This window comes from Acipenser ruthenus, chromosome 37 (genome assembly GCF_902713425.1).
Source record: "Acipenser ruthenus chromosome 37, fAciRut3.2 maternal haplotype, whole genome shotgun sequence".
Lineage (NCBI taxonomy): Eukaryota > Metazoa > Chordata > Actinopteri > Acipenseriformes > Acipenseridae > Acipenser > Acipenser ruthenus.
Window position 1 is genome coordinate 5,555,276 of NC_081225.1, and position 25,067 is coordinate 5,580,342.

The following is a 25,067-nucleotide window of genomic DNA, read 5'->3' on the forward strand; positions in this document are numbered from 1 at the left end:
GGTAATGGTTACATTTCTATCTCAGGGAACCAGGGTTGTCATAATAAGGGGTAATAAATCAGTGTTTGCCACTCCTCCTATTTTTGTGTCGTCTGCAAATTTAACAAGTTTGCTTACTATACCAGAATCTAAATCATTAATGTAGATTAGGAATAACAGAGGACCTAATACGATCCCTCTGGTACACCACTGGTTACCTCTCTCCATTTTGAGGTTTCTCCTCTAATAATTACTTTCTGTTTTCTACATGTTAACCACTCCCTAATCCATGTGCATGCATTTCCTTGAATCCCTACTGCGTTCAGTTTGAGAATTAATCTTTTATGCGGGACTTTGTCAAAAGCTTTCTGGAAATCTAAATAAACCATGTTGTATGCTTTGCAATTATCCATTTTCGATGTTGCATCCTCAAAAAAATCAAGCAGGTTAGTTAAATATGATCTCCCTTTCCTAAAACCATGCTGACTGTCCCCCAGGATACTGTTACCATATAGGTAATTTTTCATTTTGGATCTTATTATAGATTCCATAAGTTTACATATAATAGAAGTCAGGCTTATTGATCTGTAGTTACCTGGTTTGGTTTTGTCTCCCTTTTTGTGGATCGGTATTATGTTTGCAATTCTCCAGTCTGTCTGTACAACACCTGTGTCAAGAGACTGTTGCATGATCTTGGTTAGTGGTTTGTAAATAATATTGTGAGGATCTCATCCGGCCCAGGGGATTTGTTTATTTTAAGAGCTTCTAGTCCCTTTAACACTTCTGCCACTGTTATGCTAGAGTTATTTAAAACTGGATAGGAACAGGTCGACATGTGGGGCATGTTGTCCGTGTCCTCCTTTGTAAAAACTTGTGAAATGTATTAATTTAATATATTTGCTATTTTTTTTTCTTCGTCTATGATTTTGCCATTTGTGTCTCTTAGACATTTAACCTCCTCTTTGAATGTTCTCTTGCTGTTATAATATTGGAAAAACGTTTTGGAATTGGTTTTAGCCCCCTTAGCAATACTGATTTCTATCTCTCTCTTGGCCTTTCTAACTTCCTTTTTGACTTGTGTTTGCAGTTCCAAGTACTCTTTCTGTGTACTTTGTTCTTGGTCCCTTTTAAACGCTTGGTAAAGTGCCTTTTTTCGCTGAATATTTTTTTTAATTGATCTATTAAACCATTTTGGCCATTTTGTTTCAGATTTAGATTTGTCTACTTTTGGGATGTAATTGTTTTGCGCCTCTAGTACTACATTTTTAAAAAACAGCCATCCTTTTTCTGTGGATGTTTTCTCTATTTTACTCCAATCTACTTCTGTTAGTCTCTGTTTCATACCTTCATAGTTTGCTTTTCTAAAATTGTAAACTTTAGCTTTAGTCATTACTTTTGGGGTTTTAAAAAGCACTTCAAATGAGACCATGTTGTGGTCTGAGTTTACCAATGGCTCTCTGATCTCTGTTTTAGTTATTCTGTCTTCGTTATTTGAAAAGACTAAATTAAGGCTTAAGAACATAAGAAAGTTTACAAACGAGAGGAGGCCATTCGGCCCAGCTTGCTTGTTTGGTTGTTAGTAGTTTATTGATCCCAGAATCTCATCAAGCAGCTTTTTGAAGGATCCCAGGGTGTCAGCTTCAACAACATGCCTCTAGTCGGTGCCTTGATAAATTGCATTAGGAAGCAGTCATTTGTCATTTCCACCATTTCAATTTTGTCCGTCGTGCTCCCCACCATTACTGGGGAGTTCCAGACCCTCACAATTCTCTGTATAAAAAAGTGCCTCTATTTTCTGTTCTGAATACCCTTTAATCTCCATTTGTGACTCCTAGTCCTTGTTTCTTTTTTCAGGTCGAAAAAGTCCCCTGGGTTGACATTGTCAATACCTTTTAGAATTCTGAATGCTTGAATCAGATCACCGCGTAGTCTTCTTTGTTCAAGACTGAATAGATTCAATTCTTTTAGCCTGTCTGCATACGACATGCCTTTTAAACCCAGGATAATTCTGGTCGCTCTTCTTTGCACTCTTTCTAGAGCAGCAATATGCTTTTTGTAAAGACATGCTTTGACCCAGAAGACCCTGCTGAGGTGAAATGGGCCAGAAAGTGCAGGATATCTATGTAACAGTTATCCTGAAAATAAGACATAAAAACTGAGGACTTACTTTAGCCTAAAGTAGTATATCATGTTTTAAAATAAAAATACATGTCTGCTATGACATGTGTTTCTTTCAAAACTGCACATATATAATAAACCGAAGTTCATGAGAGGTAAGTTATTTTGTCAGTTTAAGTATTGATGCCATCGTCTGGGAGGAAGAAACTAGACAGACATGCTTTCATTCTTCAATTACATTTTTTATTTTTAAGTTGGTTCCCGAAATCCTGAAAGTAACAGACTGGGAACCAGGAAATCATTTGTATGAGCAGCTTTCAACCATGGTCCTCTACTGAATGGTCTCCTTGGAATCTATAAGGGAGGGAAAAGGATAAGTATTAAACTACAATATATTATGAGATAAACAAAGCCTTAAGTTTAATGTGACTCCCTGTACACTGAATTAGTCAGACTTTGTCAATAACGTGAATATAATCCATGTTTTTTTGAGTAGACTTGTCTGTCTGTGTCCATCTGTGGAAGCTCAGGTGAAAGGTGCAGTATTACTGTAGGTGTATATTTATTCATTGCTATTTCTTCCTCTTTTAATGAACTGCACCACAAAACCCAATCAAAGCATTCAGGCAAACAACCATATATATGGCCTTTTTTAGAGTTTGATTCCAAATGTAAGTGCTTGTAACAGTGACCCAAGTCCCATTATATTGTATGATCATGTATCCTTCTGCAGGGGTAGTGGTTGCACATATTCACCAGATTGCAATTAGACCAAAAGCAGCTCTTTGTATTCTCTGCTAAAATACATTGTTTCATCTGAACGATGCAATTATTTTATAGAAAGCTGTCAGAAACAGACTGCAAAACCTTGCTGACCAGACAGACAGACTGGGAACCCCTGTTTCTCTCCTAGAAAAGGCACTACCTTGTGACGTGCAGGGGGACCCCGGTGTCTCTCCTAGGAAAGGCACTGCCGTGTGGCCTGCAGGGGGACCCCGGTGTCTCTCCTAGGAAAGACACTGCCGTGTGGAGTGCAGGGGGACCCCGGTGTCTCTCCTAGGAAAGGCACTGCCATGTGGAGTGCAGGGGGACCCCGGTGTCTCTCCTAGGAAAGGCACTGCCGTGTGGAGTCTTGTGATTGGGAGCTGGCTGATTAAAATCCCGGTCATGCTGAATTGAAAATCAGCTGCGACTCATAATGGCCAGAAGGCAGATGCGGCCACAGCGCCCCCTACTGATCAAGTGCTGGATGAGGCCGGCAGTGTGAGCCAGTTTGAGCCTCACCTCCAGGGTTCGCTAGCTTGGCAACCTCCACTGCAGTTTCAACAGACGAAAAGAGACTTATTTTGCAGTACAAAGCCCCCCCTGCTGGATAAGACTTGTTACTGTTACCTTGCTGGTCTGCCACATTTTCCAAGTTTTCAAGAAGTGCATCTGTGGAAAAAGAAAATAATTAAAAAAATAAATAAATAGGAGATTACTGCCAGACTATTCACTTTGAAACTGGAAACAAAACCGCAGTTTACTAGGACAATAGTAAATGAATAACAATAACTAACCTAAACCACCGAGCTCATCTGCTTCCAGGTTTTCTGAAAAATAAAGTAAGCAGTGTGGGTTCCTGTTAGATTGCTATTACAGTACAGCAGTGTGGGGTCCTGTTAGATTGTTATTACAGTACAGCAGTGTGGGGTCCTGTTAGATTGTTATTACAGTACAGCAGTGTGGGGTCCTGTTAGATTGTTATTACAGTACAGCAGTGTGGGGTCCCGTTAGATTGCTATTACAGTACAGCAGTGTGGGGTCCTGTTAGATTGTTATTACACTACAGCAGTGTGGGGTCCTGTTAGATTGCTATTACAGTACAGCAGTGTGGGGTCCTGTTAGATTGTTATTACAGTACAGCAGTGTGGGGTCTTGTTAGATTGTTATTACAGTACAGCAGTGTGGGTTCCTGTTAGATTGTTATTACAGTACAGCAGTGTGGGGTCCTGTTAGATTGTTATTACAGTACAGCAGTGTGGGTTCCTGTTAGATTGTTATTACAGTACAGCAGTGTGGGGTCCTGTTAGATTGTTATTACAGTACAGCAGTGTGGGGTCTTGTTAGATTGTTATTACACTACAGCAGTGTGGGGTCCTGTTAGATTGTTATTACACTACAGCAGTGTGGGGTCCTGTTAGATTGTTATTACAGTACAGCAGTGTGGGGTCCTGTTAGATTGCTATTACAGTACAGCAGTGTGGGGTCCTGTTAGATTGTTATTACAGTACAGCAGTGTGGGGTCCTGTTAGATTGTTATTACAGTACAGCAGTGTGGGGTCCTGTTAGATTGCTATTTACAGTACAGCAGTGTGGGTTCCTGTTAGATTGTTATTACAGTACAGCAGTGTGGGTTCCTGTTAGATTGTTATTACAGTACAGCAGTGTGGGGTCCTGTTAGATTGTTATTACAGTACAGCAGTGTGGGGTCTTGTTAGATTGTTATTACACTACAGCAGTGTGGGGTCCTGTTAGATTGTTATTACAGTACAGCAGTGTGGGGTCCTGTTAGATTGTTATTCCAGTACAGCAGTGTGGGGTCCTGTTAGATTGTTATTACAGTACAGCAGTGTGGGGTCCTGTTAGATTGTTATTACAGTACAGTAGTGTGGGGTCCTGTTAGATTGTTATTACAGTACAGCAGTGTGGGGTCCTGTTAGATTGTTATTACAGTACAGCAGTGTGGGGTCCTGTTAGATTGTTATTACAGTACAGCAGTGTGGGTTCCTGTTAGATTGTTATTACAGTACAGCAGTGTGGGGTCCTGTTAGATTGTTATTACAGTACAGCAGTGTGGGGTCTTGTTAGATTGTTATTACACTACAGCAGTGTGGGGTCCTGTTAGATTGTTATTACAGTACAGCAGTGTGGGGTCCTGTTAGATTGTTATTCCAGTACAGCAGTGTGGGGTCCTGTTAGATTGTTATTACAGTACAGCAGTGTGGGGTCCTGTTAGATTGTTATTACAGTACAGCAGTGTGGGGTCCTGTTAGATTGTTATTACAGTACAGCAGTGTGGGGTCCTGTTAGATTGTTATTACTGTACAGCAGTGTGGGGTCCTGTTAGATTGTTATTACTGTACAGCAGTGTGGGGTCCTATTAGATTGCTATTACTGTACAGCAGTGTGGGGTCCTGTTAGATTGTTATTACTGTACAGCAGTGTGGGGTCCTATTAGATTGCTATTACAGTACAGCAGTGTGGGGTCCTGTTAGATTGTTATTACAGTACAGCAGTGTGGGGTCCTGTTAGATTGTTATTACACTACAGCAGTGTGGGGTCCTGTTAGATTGTTATTACAGTACAGCAGTGTGGGGTCCTGTTAGATTGTTATTACAGTACAGCAGTGTGGGGTCCTGTTAGATTGTTATTACAGTACAGCAGTGTGGGGTCCTGTTAGATTGTTATTACTGTACAGCAGTGTGGGGTCCTATTAGATTGCTATTACAGTACAGCAGTGTGGGGTCCTGTTAGATTGTTATTACAGTACAGCAGTGTGGGGTCCTGTTAGATTGCTATTACAGTACAGCAGTGTGGGGTCCTGTTAGATTGTTATTACAGTACAGCAGTGTGGGGTCCTGTTAGATTGCTATTACAGTACAGCAGTGTGGGGTCCTGTTGCTATGTAGCTGGGCGTGTGGGATGCGTCAGTGAGCAGTGCGAGCAGCAGGGCTTGATCAGGGGGTTAGTGAAGTGGCAACTACCCAGATACACCAGCTTGACTTGTCTAGTGCTTCTACGAGGGGCTCAGCAACTACACAGCACACAGCAGCTTCCACAGAATCGCATCATAGTTCGGAGTTGTGTTTGTAAAGGTAAACCTCACTAAGTTGTTAAATCATTAACCTGATAGAATGCCTCAACCATTAACATCAAGGGTATGTTGTAAACGAATTATCCTGTTTGTAAAAACATTTAAAATACATTCCCTTTGTTGTTATTTTGCATCTTCACACATCATCCTACATGCAGTGGCAGAAATCCCAAAAGTTAACGTAGATAACCCTGTTTTTTTAAATGTATTTTCATTTTCTATTGTCTTCAGCTAACTTTTGTGTGTTTGTCATGGGCGCAGGAATATATGAACAGAATGTAAAATAAATATATTTTTCATAAAAAAACAAGCATTGAGATCTCTGGTAATTTAGCAGTTTACATGCTTTACAATGCTTACCTATGCTTTACTATGCTTCATTACACTGTCCTGTTGATTTTGCTTATTTGTAATGTAAATGAAATATCATTGCATTTATATTTCATAAATGGTAGCAAATCATCTTATGGAAGTGTAATTAATTGGTTTCTGATGTTTTATTTGTGAGCATGATTAAAAAAACAAACATTTTTCAGCCATCTTCTTTTTTATTTTTATTTTTTTATTTAGCGTGTCTGATTATTATATGACCCCTGATTTTCTCCCAGTTTAGAAAATCCACCCGCTCTCCCCTCACTGCAGCAACTACCCACACGGCTCATGAGATTTCACCCGCCTTCTATGTGAGGCACACTGGTATATTATTAAACACACTTAATTAGAATTCTCTTCAAGGGGGATAACCAGCCCTTTAAAAACATGTTGAGACTCACTAGCAAAACCCCATTCTAGAAAGTCCCTTTTCTGAAGGTTTAGACAGAGGTTTCTCTTTGACTCATTTAAAGTGTTTCAGAATCCCCTGCAGTGTTAGAAGAAACACCTTCCCTTTCTTGAATAGCAGGTCGTCAATATCTCAGCAATTGTTTTCAACATATTCCCAATTGTTTTGATGTTCTTTTATTAACACTCCATATATATTATTATTATTATTTAATCATTTAGCAGACGCTTTTATCCAAAGTGACTTACAGAGACTAGGGGGTGAACTATGCTTCATCAACAACAGGTGCTGCAGAGTCACTTACAACAGGACCTTGGTTTTAGTTTTCATCAAAGGACGGAGCACAAGGAGGTTAAGTGACTTTCTCAGGGTCACGCACAGACAGTCAGTGGCTGAGCTGGGATTGAACCAGCAACCTCCTGATAACAAGCCCCTTTCTTTAACCACTGGATCACCAAGCCTCCTATAATACCTGCAGCACAAGAAGGGAAAACTTGAGGACTGCGGTTGAGATCCACTGATCACTACACCTTACCTCTTTGTGCTTTCTCCTCAGAATCTATAAAAGAAAGATAGGAAATTGGGATGAGTCTAATGTACTCTTATGTACTGTTAGCCATAATTCCACATTAATAGTATTCCACGCTGCAGACACAGCCTGCTACATAGATAACACCAGTAGGGTGGCTATATGGGCCCATCTTCACCAGGACAGTTTGGGACAGTTCATTCTATTCAACTCACATCGCAATGCATTCTGGTAGCTTTCACTAGTCTCTTTTCTTAAAGAGAAACAGGACTACACTTACCAGAATGCATTGCGATGCCAGTTAAAAAGCCTGAACTGTCCCAAACTGTCCCAGTGTCCTCAAAGGATTTCAAACAAAATAGTTATCTCAGAAACAGACATTAGAAAGTTATGGAGACTTTGGAACAGACTATGAAATTGCTGCTAGGATTAGAGCTATTCTTAAACTGCCTTATAAAAATGATTCAATAACTTTAAAAAAAAATACAGCAACTGTAAGTAAGACTTTGAATCTAATTTTCACATTCGATAATTGCACACTGTCATCTTAGTTGTTGTTATTTGTTACTTTTTAATTGACACTATAAGGACATCCTTTGTTTTGTTTTTTTCCTAGGGTGAATTGCATTTCAGTAAAAAATAAAAATTATGCAAAAATATGTTTTAATCACAACATGTGTGCCTCAATGAGAATAATATTTAGCACAAATCCACCGTTCTGACAGGAGAGGGGAGGGGAGTGGGAGTGGGAGTGGAGGGGGCAGAGTCTGAGCTGAGTGAGATTAGACCCAACCTGACTGGCAAGCATTAGCAGCTACATTGGAAATAGATTGTAATCCACTTAGAACTCACTTAAATCTTCAGCATCATCTTCTGACATGTTTTCTGAAAAAAAAAAAAGTAATTGAGCTTTCGGATAACTGAATCTAATAATCTTCAATGGAATGATTAGCAATAGTAGGTATAAAGACAGCTTTGGAAACACCTGCGATATGTAGCTCACACTTTTGTGTAACTGGACTGTCCTCACATGACTGATCACTAATATTTATTTTTGGAATCAGAGAAACAGAGCTAGGATGAGGTCTATGCTGCAAAGGCTGGGGCTGACACTCTGCCTCACGCTTGTGTAACCTCTCAGGCTGACCTCTTGTTTGCTGGTCCCCCACAAGCATCATTGGATAGGTTGCAGCTGGTTCAAAATGCTACAGCCAGTCATATTACCTCCCATTTAAGGTCACTGGCTTCCAGTGAAGCAGTGAATTGGTCTCTTGGTAATTCCATATAAAGCTCTGGAGAGAAAGCATGCAGTTCTCAAGTTCCACTTTGGAACTCTCTTCCAGGTTCTATTTGGAATGCTCAGTCATGTTTGAAATCCAAGCCTGGGATATCTACCAGGGTGGGGTTCATTCAAAAAAGCCTAGCAGCTCTACTATTATTTCCCTGTTGTATTTAACTTTACAAAGGTGGGGACGTTGGCATGTGTTAAATTAAGGGCTTGTACAGTGCTGTGGTGCACTACGTTTTTTGATTGAATCAGCCTTTCTGCAGTGAAATACTATACAAAAATATATTTACCTCTTTGGGATTCCTCATCAGAATCTATAAACAGAAGAGCGGAAATTAGTAAAACACACAGCAAACTCCTTTTTACTGCATTCATTTATATGAAATGCTGTTTCGCATTTTTGGTGCTTATGAAGGTCTTATCTTAAGGAAGAAGAAGCTTCTAATGCAATTCACTATAGAGTTATTGCCCTTGTCTCTGAATCTGCCATTACCTGGCTTTAAGCTTGTCTGGAGAATCCTGCATGCTGGGACTAACAGACTTCATTCCAATGTAACCTTTGAACTCTGCCAGGCCCGCCTACTCTCTCTCTCTCTGTCTATATATATGTGGAGTAGGCAGGTCGAGCACAACACTGTCACAGGATCTGACTGGAATGAGGAAGGCTCATGGTTGGCATTTAGGATACTCCTGGCAGGCTCAACGCCAGGTAAGGGCAGATTTAGAGAAAAATATTCAAACTCAATATGGGAGCAAACACCATAACATAGAAATAGAAATGTGTGAAGCAATTCAAGTGACATTTGCAGCTACTCACCCTTATAAACGCTTCCCACAGTCAAATCACAGCAAAGTGTAATAAAGCACAGATAAGCATTGTAAAGACCAGAGAGGTATTGTAAAGCATATTACTAAACAGGGCAAACCAGGCTAAACTATCTGCACAGTATAATCATGGGAAAACTGCAAAAATACTGTGGTAAACTTTTATAAGAGTGCACATTTCAACAAACAATAATGAATGATTCTCGAAGTGAATCATAGCAGTGGAAATGGGTTAGGGTTAGGGTTAGGGTTAGGGATTCTCAAAGTTAATCATAGCAGTGGAAATTGGCTATATTAGCTCAAATCTAAGCTCTCTTAGTGACAGCCAATGTGGAGATCAAACCCAGCGTGCCACCTAGACCTGCAACACTTGAAATGCACTGTCACTTTACTACTTGCCTAGATGGATCTCTTCACCCTCCTCTGCATCTATGTGATCTGAAAAGGAAGAGCGACATGTATAGAATATCATAGATCATGTATTCTCTTCTGTACAATACAAGCTAATATCCACACAATGAGAGCTCAGGGTGGACTTGAGAGGGTGAAGATCAGATTGTTCCCTACACAGCACCTTGTGGTGTTGAATATATAAAATAAGAATAATCAAACACTAGCTCATTCTATTGTGACTTCCTTTCCATCTCATACAAACTATCTGATGCAAATTTCAGGAGACCATATCACATCAATACTACTATTATATATAATGTAAAGTTTTTTTTTTAAACAAACCCTTAATTACCATGTAGTTTATAGTGCTGTAGCTTCATAAAATAAAGAAAGTGTATTTCTATGAAAAGTTGAATGTAGTACTGAAAAGAATGCAGGGAATGGACATGTATTTTTAAGCTGGACGGAATGCACCTTCAGCAATGGGTTTAGTTTAAGAATCATTGATTAGTTCCTGGGACTTTAGGAACAATGTACTATTACAAGTAAAAGCATAGCGTAGTAAAGCACTGGGAAGATCCCAAGCACAGGGAATGCACTGTCATTTCTTTAGAGTACATGTATCTACTCACCTCGTTCTGTGTTCTCTTCAGAGTCTGCAAAAAAAGATGAAGACGTAGGAATTTTACAATCAGGACAATAGGGTGTTTGGATATCAACGATTCTGAAGAAAGACTAAGAAAGTAAGTAAAGCAGATTTGTCTAATGCTACGACGGTGTTAATATTAGCTAAAACAGAAAATTAAACAATATAGTTTATATTATGTTTAACAGAAACTACTAAAGAGATTTTAAGTAAAACTAGAAATAAACTTTTCTAATTAGACTATCTTCTGAGCAGCACATCTGGTGAACAGCCCCGGCAGAGATCGTTTTTACAGTGTTTCTGGGACAGAGTAGGTCCTAATACATCCTGCATTGACAATGTTACAAAATACAAAATACAGGCCGTTTTGCATGTATCTTACCTGAAATGATATTTAAAGTTAGGGGTGGTGGCAAGACAAATTAGTTTTACACATTGGACTAACATAAACATGGTATCAGTGCATTGAACGAGATCTGTAAAGAGCTTGTGTGGGTACGAATCTCAGTGTTGCTCTTGTGTGATGTCAGTGTTGCTCTTGAGTGATGTCAGTGTTGCTCTTGTGTGATGTCAGTGATGCTCTTGTGTGATGTCAGTGTTGCTCTTGTGTGATGTCAGTGTTGCTCTTGTGTGATGTCAGTGTTGCTCTTGTGTGATGTCAGTGTTGCTCTTGTGTGATGTCAGTGTTGCTCTTGTGTGATGTCAGTGTTGCTCTTGTGTGATGTCAGTGTTGCTCTTGTGTGATGTCAGTGTTGCTCTTGTGTGATGTCAGTGTTGCTCTTGTGTGATGTCAGTGTTGCTCTTGTGTGATGTCAGTGTTGCTCTTGTGTGATGTCAGTGTTGCTCTTGTGTGATGTCAGTGTTGCTCTTGTGTGATGTCAGTGTTGCTCTTGCTGTTTAGATGTAGATTTCATCCTTGGGATTTTTTTTTACTTTAAAGCACTCCTGTGAATCATGTCTATAAAGTGCCTGCTTCTAGAAACCACAGTATGAGCATCGATGTTGTGGGGATTGCTCCGGTCACTTGTAATGATTTGTGATTTACAGTGATCTGATGTTCTTGTTTGTCTTTCAAACTGCTGTGTATAAATAGTTCTGTGCCAGGACACTATTGTAAAGGAGATCTTTGACTACTGTGGAGTTTTTTTCCCTGTTGAATAAATGAAACTAAAGTAAACTACAAATAGTTCTGGATTGTTACAATAGAGTTCTGGATTGTTCTGCTGTTCCTGATTCCAGATACTAATTCTACACTGAAGTACAAAGAGAAACCATTAACGCACCCCCCTGCAACACCCTGTCCCTCGTGTAATATTAACACGCCCCCCTGCAACACCCTGTCCCTCGTGTTATATTAACAAGCCCCCTTGCAACACCCTGCCCGTCATGTAATATTAACACGCCGCCCTGTCCCTCATGTAATATTAACACGCCGCCCTGTCCCTCATGTAATATTAACACGCCGCCCTGCCCCTCATGTAATATTAACATGCCGCCCTGTCCCTCATGTAATATTAACATGCCGCCCTGTCCCTCATGTAATATTAACACGCCCCCCTGCCCCTCATGTAATATTAACACATGTATTTGATTTTAAAACATGATATCTGGTACAGCACCTTAAGAAATATCTGTTTGTGTAGCAGATATCCTGAGAATAAGGCATGGGAAGGGAGTGTGGCAGATATCCTGAGAATAAGGCATGGGAAGGGAGTGCGGCAGATATCCTGAGAATAAGGCATGGGAAGGGAGTGCGGCAGATATCCTGAGAATAAGGCATGGGAAGGGAGTGCGGCAGATATCCTGAGAATAAGGCATGGGAAGGGAGTGTGGCAGATATCCTGAGAATAAGGCATGGGAAGGGAGTGCGGCAGATATCCTGAGAATAAGGCATGGGAAGGGAGTGCGGCAGATATCCTGAGAATAAGGCATGGGAAGGGAGTGTGGCAGATATCCTGAGAATAAGGCATAGGAAGGGTACTTTATAGAAGTGGCACCAAATATCATGTTTTAACATTTTCAAGACTGTACATTTGAGAGCTGTGTAGTGAATGAAGTGCAAAACAAGCAACAGAGTGTCAGGAAGAGATGAGAGCTGCTCTTTAATATCTTACCAAAGACAAATATGGACACATGGAATTGTGTCATTTGTCTAGTTTCTTTCCAGGGCATGCAGTAACTGGGGACACTGTGCACCAATTAGACTAAAAATGCCATTCTGTAGAAGCTATTGTTTGTTGTACAGTTGAGCCCCTCATAGAAGCATCTGGGTAGCTGCCACTTCACTAACCCCCTGATCAAGCCCTGCCGGTGGTGCCTGGCACCTGCACTGACTGAGAACACGTGCTCCCTTCACTGACGCATCCCACACGTCCAGCTCCATAGCAACTAACAGGAATGATATCACTTACAACTCACTCACTTAGTGTTAGTATTCAATACCTGCACACAGCTGATCGAAATATACAGTGCTAGTTATCAATTACTGCACACAGTGATCGAAACGGAGCAAGCAGCCAACCACTGAGGACAAGCACTTTTCACTTGGCTGGATCTCAGCAGAAACAGCAGGTCTGATTTGCATTGCCAAGTAGAAGAGACGCAGGTGAAGCTGGTCATGACGATGGACCATATTCTACATATATGTCTGAACTAGGATACCAGGAGTGGAAAGAACAGAATGTAAAAAACCATACTGCTACAGAAAACACTGACTTGCTCAATATACACATGCTTTACAAAACTTTGGTCCTATTTACAAACTTTTTACAAGGTATTTATTTAAAAAGTGATTTCAAAACTTTTTAACATGTGTGTTGAATAATGTATAATTTTCCAATACTGATAATGATTAGGTTAATAGTTTTACAGCAGTGGTCAAAAATACTGCACAGTCCTATATACGTTTTAATAAAGGAATCTTAATGTTTTTAAGTGATCCAATAGAGTTCTGGATTGTTCTGCTGTCCCTGATTCCAGATACTAATTCTATACTCTTTCACGTGGATTTGTCCTATTTTCCCACATATCTGAATAGAAGCCCCAGAATAGAAACACCCAATGTGTATGGTAACAGGAGCCTTGCTCGCCATCTTGTGACCATTACAGCTCCCTGCTTTTAGTCTGACCGAGGGGATCTGTTTTCATGAAGCTGTGCCTTCCTCAAACCTGCTAGGGGCGTGGGGGGATATTAAATCCATTCAAAATAATGCAGAATAGTGGTGCCCTATTCAACGACCTGGAATTAACAAGACATACTGCCCTGTATCTCTGTATCCCTGTGTCACTGTAGGCCTGTATCCCTGTATGCACCTAAACACAGACTGGTACAGGCTGGTTAAAAGCCTGCAAAGCACCCAATCTGTCTCTCTTGCAGTCTGATCAGTGCTGCACTGCAGAAACAGCTGGCAGTCTAGAGGGTTGATTAGCCGGTCATGTGTTTAGAATCTTCTGCCTTCTGTCTGGGATCCTCCCCCCCCCCCTCCCCTCGTTAAGAGCATTATACAGCATCAAGCACAGCAGGAGCCGTGTCACTTTGAATTAAAGCACAGCCTCTTTAGAATGGGCTCTGCGGGACAGAGAGTCACAAGCTGACCTCACACAATCCCCGCGGCATTGCAAAGTACGCTAGTCACGAGGAGAAGCAGTCCACACCAGCTCCTTCTGCCGCATGGAGCCTGAATGATGCTCTCTTTGTATTCCATCATATGATTCTGTTTCATTACAGGCTGTGAGAGCTTCTTGGAGGAAAGTGAAGAGGGCTGTAGCTAATTCCATGAACATCCCCTCACTATGAAGGTCTCTAAATGAGGAGTTTTGCATTTTTTTTCATTTTAAACCTTGATAGCTGGTACTACACCAGGTTAAAGAAATGTTTGCAGGCCTCTCTTTCAGATAGTCTTGCACTTGTTTGGTGAAATTGCCACCCTTCATGGCCACAGCGGAGGGAAAATGACCTCGAAGTGTAACCGATTTCCTAGAAGGCAAGGCAGGCAAACTGAGAACTTTTTTACCTAGGTGTAATGCCGGATGTCATGTTTTAAAATGAAAATACATTTGCAATCTTAAGGTGTTTTTTTTTTAAACTGCACATTTGAGACCTGTTTTGTGAATGGAAGTGCATGAGAGGTAAGGGTTGTAATGGAAGTGCATGGGGGTAAGGGTTGTAATGGAAGTGCATGGGGGTAAGGGTTGTAATGGAAGTGCATGAGAGGTAAGGGTTGTAATGGAAGTGCATGGGGGTAAGGGTTGTAATGGAAGTGCATGAGAGGTAAGGGTTGTAATGGAAGTGCATGAGAGGTAAGGGTTATAATGGAAGTGCATGGGGGGTAAGGGTTGTAATGGAAGTGCATGAGAGGTAAGGGTTGTAATGGAAGTGCATGGGGGGTAAGGGTTGTAATGGAAGTGCATGAGAGGTAAGGGTTGTAATGGAAGTGCATGAGAGGTAAGGGTTGTAATGGAAGTGCATGGGGGGTAAGGGTTGTAATGGAAGTGCATGAGAGGTAAGGGTTGTAATGGAAGTGCATGAGAGGTAAGGGTTGTAATGGAAGTGCATGGGGGTAAGGGTTGTAATGGAAGTGCATGAGAGGTAAGGGTTGTAATGGAAGTGCATGAGAGGTAAGGGTTGTAATGGAAGTGCATGAGAGGTAAGGGTTGTAATGGAAGTGCATGAGAGGTAAGGGTTGTAATGGAAGTGCATGGGGGGTAAGGGTTGTAATGGAAGTGCATGAGAGGTAAGGGTTGTAATGGAAGTGCATGAGAGGTAAGGGTTGTAATGGAAGTGCATGAGAGGTAAGGGTTGTAATGGAAGTGCATGAGAGGTAAGGGTTGTAATGGAAGTGCATGAGAGGTAAGGGTTGTAATGGAAGTGCATGGGGGTAAGGGTTGTAATGGAAGTGCATGAGAGGTAAGGGTTGTAATGGAAGTGCATGAGAGGTAAGGGTTGTAATGGAAGTGCATGGGGGTAAGGGTTGTAATGGAAGTGCATGAGAGGTAAGGGTTGTAATGGAAGTGCATGAGAGGTAAGGGTTGTAATGGAAGTGCATGAGAGGTAAGGGTTGTAATGGAAGTGCATGGGGGGTAAGGGTTGTCAGTGTTTTGTTAGACAGGACCGTGAGAAGCACCCTAGAGAAATAACTAAATATGTCATTGTGGCAATGTGCCCCACCCCTGTGTGTATTTTTGTGTTTTGTGTTGTATGTAGTGTGTAAGTGTTGGTGTATTGTAGCTGCTGAACGGGATATAAATGGGTGTGTGTAGCACAAGTTATTTAAAATGTATAATTGTATTTAGGCACGGGGATTGCACTTCACTGCAAAAGAATACGAATAAAAGAATAATTGTTATCTGTTTTGACTCACTGTGTTTGTTTGTCTGTTAGTCCACTGTTCGTTTAGTGTTAATCTGTTTTGTTTGTCTATTTATTTTGGCCTCAAGTGCCATGTGCTGTTTAAACCTTTTTATTTTACAATAAACGCACTGAGCGCCACCGCACCTCACTTTCACCTTCCACTACTGTCTGTCTGTGTACTCCTTTCTGGTCTGACGTCACCCCTAAAGCCAGCTTGTTCACAGTCATATTTCCTATTTCCTAGTCCCCAGTCGTTAATCACAAAACAGGCACGCAACTGAAGAGCCATTATATGATTATTTATTACATTAACAAAGCCTTCCAAGCCGTTTTGGTGTGAAACATTACCAGATATACTTTCACAGCGTAATGTTCACATTGTAGGCGCTCTTAAACTAACATGCTGTTTTCTTTTTAATTTGGGTGCTTATAAAAGATGAGAATCAGACAGGGGGTACAGGCTACAGTGAGACACAGGTTACTGGCTACAGTGAGACACAGGTTACTGGCTACAGTGAGACACAGGTTACTGGCTACAGTGAGACACAGGGTACTGGCTACAGTGAGACACAGGTTACTGGCTACAGTGAGACACAGGGTACTGGCTACAGTGAGACACAGGGTACTGGCTACAGTCAGACACAGGGTACTGGCTACAGTCAGACACAGGGTACTGGCTACAGTCAGACACAGGGTACTGGCTACAGTCAGACACAGGGTACTGGCTACAGTGAGACACAGGGTACTGGCTACAGTCAGACACACAGCAGGCAGGAAAGCTTCCCCTCACAACTCTGACAGCAGGCGAGCGCATTCCTGACATTCACACTGACAAGTGTGCTGAACTATAGTGCTGGGTTTGTAATACAGTCTCATTTGAAGAAAAATAAAGTTTTATATTCATGTTTTTTAGAGCTTACAGTTCCAATGACTGAATACCTGGCCTTGACTGACTGTATTCCCTTCTTTCTGGAATGATAGTACCATTTAAAGGGTAGCCTACCTAAATCAAAATCTTCCATCCCGTGATCGTCTGGAAAGAAAGAAACACATTATTTATTTGCTTGACCATTTGAAATCTTTCAGTTTTGTCCAGGATTCTATGGGACTTCTGTTCCAAAATCTATTGCTCCCAGTTGAAGCACTGTGTGAATGTTATACAGGGTCTTTGTTGCAAATTATATTTAAAAAGAGCCATTCCTAACGTTCCTATCTGCCCCTACTGGATGCAGAACATACCACATTAGTTTGACGTTGCATTTCTTACTCATGTATTTTCCACTAGAGGCAGAGATAACTCTGATATTTCATACCCATAACAAGGTGCACTTTGAGGTAAAAGTATAGCAATTCAAATATAAGTCTGGTAAAGTATGATAAAAACCAAGATGTCAATGCACAGTATAAGTATGGGAAACTGTCAAACTACTATCCCGTGCTAAACTTGTATACGTGCTGACAAAGAGAACTAGACAGAATTTTATTTCCCTTCCAATTTGACAAGGTTTTCATTGTATTTTATTCAGGGTGTTTTTAAACCAGCCCAATGTGGTTTTGATAGCGCTGCTACACCACAATGTCATATTGATTACAGGTGTGAATATATGTCTATATCTACAATCACATAAACTCATCATGTGAAAATAAAGCTGAGTAAAAGCCCTGGCTCTGGCATGGAGCAGGTGGGTGTGTGCACTGACTCCACCTGCAGACTGGAGGGTGTGGTTTGAAGAACAGCATTACAAGCAGCCCACATAACTACACTGACTCATTCTCACACACAAATATATTAAAAGGAGCCCAGTTGGTCCTGATAAATTTCCACTTTCCTTAGCGATATGTGTTTTATTATAAATTAAATTTGTGGGCTGGTGTACTAAGTTGAGTTTGTTTAACTTCATGAAACTATTAATTTACTGCATTCATTGTTTTAATAGCAGACTGCAGTTTCTAGTCATTTTATTTCTTGTGTTCTTTGAAAAGATTTGCTTTTGTCGTGTTAATGAATAGTGATAATAGCTTATTTATGAATGACCTGTTTTTTGTTTTTTTTTAATACTCTTATATAAAAGTTAGAAGCTCTGCAGTAGCTCTTGCATGTTTTTGTGTTACTGAATTTAACAACTATTATAAAAATGCTTATTAATATTAAGCTTTAATGTTTTTTTTGTTTTTTTTTAAAGCTGTCAGAAGCACCAGTCGATGGGTGTCTGGCTCTCTGTTGGCGTCAGTGTAACTGCAGCTTTTGCTCTGAGGCAGGGTTCCAGGGGCCCCCTGTCCCCTATTCTAGAAACATGCAGAAGAAGAGGAAGCCTTTAAAAGCTGCTCTCCAGCTGGGAGAAACAGGGGCTTGGATCTCTTCCATGCACTGCAGACTAGCGGCAAGAGCTGCTGAGGACAGGGGATACTGCCTTTGAATCTCTTAACCCTTACCAACTGGAAATGCATTTTATAGGAAGCTCGTTTGAAATTGAATTTCAAGACTTTGTCAAACAGCAGTCCCCACTAGTACTAGAAGGTGTTTAACATTGAAGGAACACATTGCCGTTCTTACTATTGGCAGAATGGGCTCTATCCACAAAGCATTAATACGCAAGTTGTTTAAAGAATGTTTTTTCAAAGTCTGTTTTTATGAATAAATGAAAGTTTGATATTTATAAAACTGTTCTTTACTGTTGTTAATGAGATCATCAATAGTCCAGAAAGTTTCAGGAATATCAGACTTGATTTTATTCATATAAACTTTGAACCTAGTTCTGGTTATTATACCCTATCCACGATCATTCAAACCATGCTGATCGCTTATTATTTAGACAGTGTGAATAGGGTGCTGCAATGACCTGGTTACTAAAATACCCAGGATCTGAGCAGTCAGCCTCTTGCTAAGTCATGAGGACATTTTGAATGAAAGCAATGCACAGGTTAATGTGGAGAGATGGTCATTTGATTTAGCATCATGATGTGCTAACCAAATAAAAACTAAATGTGATTTATAGAAAAGTCCATTGAAAACTAGTCTTTTTAAATTACAAAAGACACTCGTAGAAATGTTTATATGTCAGTCAGCAGTACTAGAAGGTCTTTAACATTAACCCTACTAGGTTTTAAGTGTTTTTTAAATGGGCTCAACAGCAATACATAATACTGTATGTGATCTGTAAACCCAGTGTGTCGAGGTGAAAGCACCTCACATGTAAATATATAATAACACTATTATCTTTATGTTCATATTTAAATGTGTTAACTTTATGTGACTGGAATTGAAGAAACAAAGGACCTTGATTGGTGGTCCTATCATGATGTGGTTTGAATGCTGCAGGTGTGTATAAAAGGCTGCACCTAGGGTGTGTGCTTAGTCCTGGAGGCTGGGGTTGGGGCTGGGGCTGGGGCTGGGGCTGGGGCTGGGGCTGGGGAAGGGAAGAGGAAGAGGAAGAGGAAGGAACACCAGAGGGTTGCTGCCAAACATAGCAAAAACTTAAAACTTTTTTATTTGTTAAAAATTATTTGTTTTGTTTTATTTTTGTTGAATAAAAATACTCAATGAATATCTGATTGCCTGCCTTCTTCCTACCCCTCATACCTGCAAAAGGAGGATTCATTTGCCCTGCACCCATTTCTGGTAATTAATTAGCTTTAACTGGAGAACATTTGAATGAAAGCAATAAATGGAGTTTATTGAATCATCTGACATCTTCTCACCAGGGAAAGGGTTGCTGTAATTGAACTGGACCCTGAGCCCACAGACCATTAAGATGTTACACTCTCCACAATTTAATTATCTTACCCTCCGTAGACTGCTCATCAAAGTCCATCTCATCTGGAAAGGTAAAGAGCATGGGTATTAAAACTAAATCAATATTTCACATTTTTGTGAGATTCTGAGGAAGTGTAAGAACAGATTAGCAGGCGAATTTCTCTGGACGCATTCCAAAGGTGTTGCCCTGGTCGGATTCGCTAAGCTTTCTCTCCAGTACAAAACAATGAAGGCTTCTGTTGTAATATCACACTCTTTCCATCTACTTTACATTATTATAAAGCTTCCTTATAGTTATTAAGTTTCAGTGTTTTGTACCCTTATGACAGTTTACTACAGTCATTAAGCAGTTTTCCCAAGCTTTCCCCATAGTTACACTATGCATTTACCATGTTTTTGACATTACTATACTAATCTATGCTTTAACTGTGCATTATTATACTGTTCTATGCTTTCGCTATGGGAAACCTTTATAAGGGTAACACTGACAGTTTGTAAACTATGCAGTCTTTTTAAATCCTCTTGAAATATTAAACTTCCTGGGTTCATATCAGACAGAAATAAACTGCCCTTCATAAACCTTGGGACCTGTATTCATATTTTAAACAGTGGGTATATTTACTTCAAAGGAATATACCACTCTATTCTTTAAGAAAAAAATGAGAATAAGCTTTGTAAACCAGTTTAATAAGCATCAACTACAATGTGCATGTAGACTGGAGCGCAAGCATACAACAGTCTTCCCAAGTGGATTGGATGTGTTCTCTAGCTATTGCATGCTTAGGTCTTTTCTTTTAGAAGGTCGTGGAGTTTGAATTAAAAAGGTAGTTATGTGCTTTGTTTGTGTTTGACTGATATTATTAATTCTGCAGCAGGCTGTCCTTCGTGTGCCGTGCTGTGCTGTGAATGGGAGGCTCTGTGATGACTGCTTATTAAAACTGCATTGTGTTGTTTTATCATTGGGTTACAGGATCTGGAATCCCAATACAAGCACAGAGAATTTACCAGTTACATAAATATAAATGACCAAAGATCAGCATGCAAAGAAACTACTGATGGGCGTACATGCTGGCAGGGGAAGCCCTTCATATTGCAAGCCTCCCTCAGCTATCACTGCAGACCCTCGGAACCAGGACCAGTATGCATCTTCTTGGCACTCGGACAGGCACAGTGTTTAGTCTTCTGGCACTGGGTTTCATAGCTGAATAAAGATTCAACACTGAACCTTTAAAATGCCATACAAACTAGAGCTTATGGACACTTTAGCACACTGTTACTGCAGTTCTCCTCATAGAGCAATATCCCATTGGATGACTTTTATGACTCTGATACCAGTCTGCTATTATCTCAAGATGTTGTACCTTTTTATTAATCGATTAATTTATTTGTTTGTTTTATAATAATATAAACTGTTTTCTAAAACTTTGTTTTTGTAATAGTTACCATTGTTGTGTTCTTTTTTACCATTTCAATTGAGAAATAATGTGTTCTCAGAATATGAAAATTGGGTATGCAAATTATTAAAATACAGACTGACCTGACCCTTTATTGAATTTTTCTACAGTAAATACTAGTAAATCAGTTAAAAAGTATAATGATGTTGTATTACAACTTATTACTGCATTCTACAGCAAACAACTGCTATACAATCTAGTAATTACTGTAGAATACTGCAGTCAAAGGCAGTATTACCACAGTCTTTCAGGTAAGTGACAGCTTTTCACAATACTGAACCTCTGCCAATTGTATTGTGTTGTACTAGACCAGGGGTTTTCAACCGGAGCGGTACGCAGAACGACTCAGAAATGCACAAATAAAAATGAAAGTAAAAGAAAATAATGCTCTTGAATTGATTTTTAACGGGGTTATATCGTATCCCTAAACCACTTTGCATAATTATTGTTCACAACTCAAAGTGAACTGCAGATGAGGGGGAAGACGGAATCTACCACGTCCGCACTTTCCACCTGTACGCATGCGTGCTTTTGATTGAGCGGATTTTCACTCTGATATATATTTACTGGTGTGCAGAGCAGGCGATGGCGGCGGTTGTGGCTGTGTAGAGGGCTGTGTCCTGCTCTCTGCTGTTTTTAACTTGTCGTATCAGTGAAGCACAGTTTTATAGAAGTATAACTGCTCCGGTAAACAGATATAATAATCACAATACTCATACTTTGGTGGTTTTTGTTTTATTTATTAGGCGCGGCTGCATTAGCAATAGCGTCTGGTTGAATTTGTTTTCGGTGTTTGAAATTGATACATTTATTGCAAAAGAAAAACTAAGGAATAAAACATCCATTCGGAGTTTACCGAAACTGCAAAGCGACAGAATAAGAGGCCCTTTTGAATTTTTTTTGGTGGCTTTAAAAAAAAAGTTGATCATTGTTAGTTATTATAGTTTTATCTTGATGTTAACGTTTTTGATATTGTAAACATTGTAAACGACGCACATAATTATGCTGAGACCTAGAGTACTGCAGTACTTTGCATGCGAAAATATCCTGCGTTTCAAACTTCAATCCATGTATACAGTTGAATTCCAATTAGACTTTCTATCGTTAATCATGTAAACACAGAAAAGTGACGTTTTAAGAAAATCAGTTTTCGGATTCAGTTTTCCACAAAACATTAATTTTCGGAAAACACTTTGTCATTAAACGTTTAGTTATCATGCATTGTTTTTCTTTAGTTGTCTCTTTAGGAAGCTACCTGTTAGGCTTCAGCAATAGTTCAGTGAAACTTAACAATTTTTTTTATCTTTAAGTTTCATTAGATTTGTCTGTCAAAAACAACATGCAGAAAAAACTAATTATTTCCTCTGAATTGAAGCTGATATTTGTAAGGGATAATCTGTACAAAACGTGCAACGGTTTTATCGCTGCTCTATTCTGGACAGACACCTACTATGTCAAAAAAGTCTTGCGGTTAAAGGAATTATTCTTTGACTAACATTCGATCAGCGTTGCAGGTTCCACCTCCATTCTCCTCAGTGTGTTTAGTGCCCCCTGCTGTTAGATGTGATGCACCTGCAGCTCATAGCTCCCCACACACCCCTCCCTTTATTTGAGTTAGCTCTCATTAGACTGCTGCTGGACTGGTGTCTCGGTCTAGTGGTTTATAAAGAAATGACAGTCAATTTACTTCACAAAACTACGCTTTATTATCTAGTACAGGGGGGTTCAATTTTTTTTTTTGAAACTGTACCCCTTTTGTTAGAAGGTTTCAGCTAAAGTACCCTTTTCTATTTTCGCTCACTGAATGGTACCATAGTTGCAATAAAAGGCTGAATAATCCGATTAACAACTTTTTTTCCGTTTATTTAATATGTCGTTTTTTCCACAACAGACAAACTGTTGGCTTAATAGAATACCAAACAGTAGTTTTAATACTTAAAACTGAATTCCACGTCGATGGATGCACAGAATTAAAACACTGGTATTCTATTTGGCAAAGTTATTATACATAATACAAACTAGTCTGCATTGCAAATGTTCATTATATTACTTAGCAGACGCCCTTATCGAGGGCGACTTACAGTCGTAAACAAAAATACATTTCAAGAATCACAGTACAAGAATTAATACAATTAACAGCAAGATAAAATACAATGACTTCGGTACAAGTATATGACAAAATACGATTCAACGGAGCAAATGGATCCGTGCAGACTGACTACATATTATTATTATTTTCTCTGTTTTCGTGCAGGAATGAAGGTCAAATTTTGCACATGTGCAGTACGCTATCAGAATAAGTTTTCCGAAAAGTGCATTTACATGATATACATTTGGTTCATTTTCGGAATTGAATCGGAAAATTTCTAGGTGCTGTTTTCCGAAAACTGACCCAAGGAATATTCCGATACATTTTCCGAAAACTGTGTTTACATGACTTTTGATATCGGAATTAGTTTTCGGAAAACTTAGTTTTCCGAAAAATATCAGAATTCTTATGCTCATGTAAACGCACAGTGCGTGATAACTAAAGGGTGGGCTTCCCACTGATGATGAAATATTTTAGTAGAAAATTAGTAGTTTTTGGTCTCTACTGTTTTGTATAGTTATGGGAAATATGGTTATAAAGTGTAATAGAGCATAATGAAAACACGGTAAAGCATAGGTAAGCATTGTACAGCACAGAGGTATCGTAAAGCATAGTAAAAAAAAAAAAAAAACCTGTCAAACTATGGTAACGCATAGTACAACCATGGGAAAAGCGTGGGATAACTGCAAAATGAGCATGCAGATTTACAGTGGTTAGTAATAACTGTAACCATAACTAGTGACATTTTTTCAAAGTAATATGTTTGTGTAACTAGTTACAGTACTTGTAACTGTAACAGATGACTTTTTACAAGTAACTTCCCCACCACTGACCTTGCTAAACCTTTCCAAGGGTAACACGATAAACATTAGTTACAGCATCTTTTTAAAGGATCATCGTGCAGTACTGTGGACATATTATTTGGGAGGAGTGGGAAATAGGTGAAGGGTGAAGCGGTTAATGGAGTAATGACATGACCGGAAAAACTGTGATGATTTGTTAGGAGGCTGCATTAAATACATTAAATAATTAATAAACCAAGCTTTTACCTCGTTTGCTGTTTCCATCAGACTCATTCAGGTCCTCAGATTCCACAGAGAAAGCAATTGCTGTTTAGATAAACAAAACATCATTCTTTAAAATGTGTTTAAAGCTGCGGTTCTGATGTATGCAGAAACCAATGGAAGTCAGAGAGCAGTCCAGCAGTAAATGTAGCTGAAAGTCAGCTTGAGAGGGCTTTCGATAAAATGTATGAGGAGTGCAATAGAATTTCACACTATTAGAATGAAATCAAAATCACATTTGAAGCAATTTACTATTCCAGTAAAACACAAAGATTTAGAAGTACTAAAAGAAGCTTTGCACATTGAATGTCATTTAGTCCAAGTGCTTCTTTCCATGATTCTAAATGTACCACCACTGAGGTATGGCTGAAGATTCCTTTTTCATGTTTCCATATTTGCAATGAGCATTTAAAGTTATGGATAAGCATGAAATATGTTATTGAAACACTGTATAATATTAGATTACAGATTTAAAGTTACACAGATAAGCTGAACAAATCATTTTACGAAGACCCTCCACTCCCAATCTGTCTTCACTGTACTGTGATAACAAACACAACAATGATTCGATTATTGATTGCCGTGGCTTTCATTGATGAGCCTCAACTAAAGATTCACAGATCTAATAATGGTCCTGGTGCTCTACTCAGACCCTCACATTGTATTGCTTCCAGTGAAAGCTGCTCAGATTGGGACAGTGCTTGCTGAGTGCCTCTCTAACATTCACAAGAGAACTCCTGCCCTGGCCTTTCTTACAGCTTGAGATTCTGAGAAGAGGATCCCTACCTGTTTTGAGTCCCACCACAGCAAAGACCAGAAACAGCGCTGGCTGGAGTTTCATCTTGGTATCTGTTGCTCCCAACGCGTTTAGAGCTCTGTAGTATAAATTTGTGTCAAGGCAGCCGGCTGACTCTTATATACCCAGCTGCTCATCATCTGAT

General features: G+C 39.7%; 1 protein-coding gene across 4 annotated transcripts; it reads right to left on the minus strand.

Moving 5' to 3' along the window:
* Positions 1-2,318: 2,318 nt before the first annotated feature.
* LOC117397720 (probable DNA-directed RNA polymerase subunit delta) lies at positions 2,319-25,067 on the minus strand. 4 transcript variants are annotated; one of them, XM_059008577.1, is made up of 12 exons: positions 24,913-25,067; positions 24,112-24,171; positions 19,550-19,582; positions 16,769-16,798; positions 10,402-10,425; positions 9,776-9,814; positions 8,842-8,865; positions 8,116-8,148; positions 7,270-7,293; positions 3,657-3,689; positions 3,490-3,531; positions 2,319-2,451 (listed from the first exon to the last, which is right to left on the minus strand). In XM_059008577.1, exons 1-12 carry the CDS (start codon positions 24,965-24,967, stop codon positions 2,429-2,431), a joined length of 420 nt encoding a protein of 139 aa, XP_058864560.1. In that variant the 5' UTR covers positions 24,968-25,067; the 3' UTR covers positions 2,319-2,428. The 4 variants fall into 4 exon arrangements, with proteins under 4 accessions (XP_058864560.1, XP_058864562.1, XP_058864561.1 ...); XM_059008579.1 differs by lacking the exon at positions 9,776-9,814; XM_059008578.1 differs by lacking the exon at positions 3,657-3,689.

What these genes read in the sequence shown, in the direction of transcription:
- LOC117397720 (XM_059008577.1), bottom strand. Translation starts at nt 24,967, where the DNA reads ATGAAACTCCAGCCAGCGCTGTTTCTGGTCTTTGCTGTGGTGGGACTC. An exon ending in TGATGGAAACAGCAAACGAG is followed by an intron (nt 19,583 to 24,111) that starts GTAAAAGCTTGG and finishes TTACCTTTCCAG; the next exon opens with ATGAGATGGACTTTGATGAG. An exon ending in TGAGGAGAAAGCACAAAGAG is followed by an intron (nt 3,690 to 7,269) that starts GTAAGGTGTAGT and finishes TTTATTTTTCAG; the next exon opens with AAAACCTGGAAGCAGATGAG.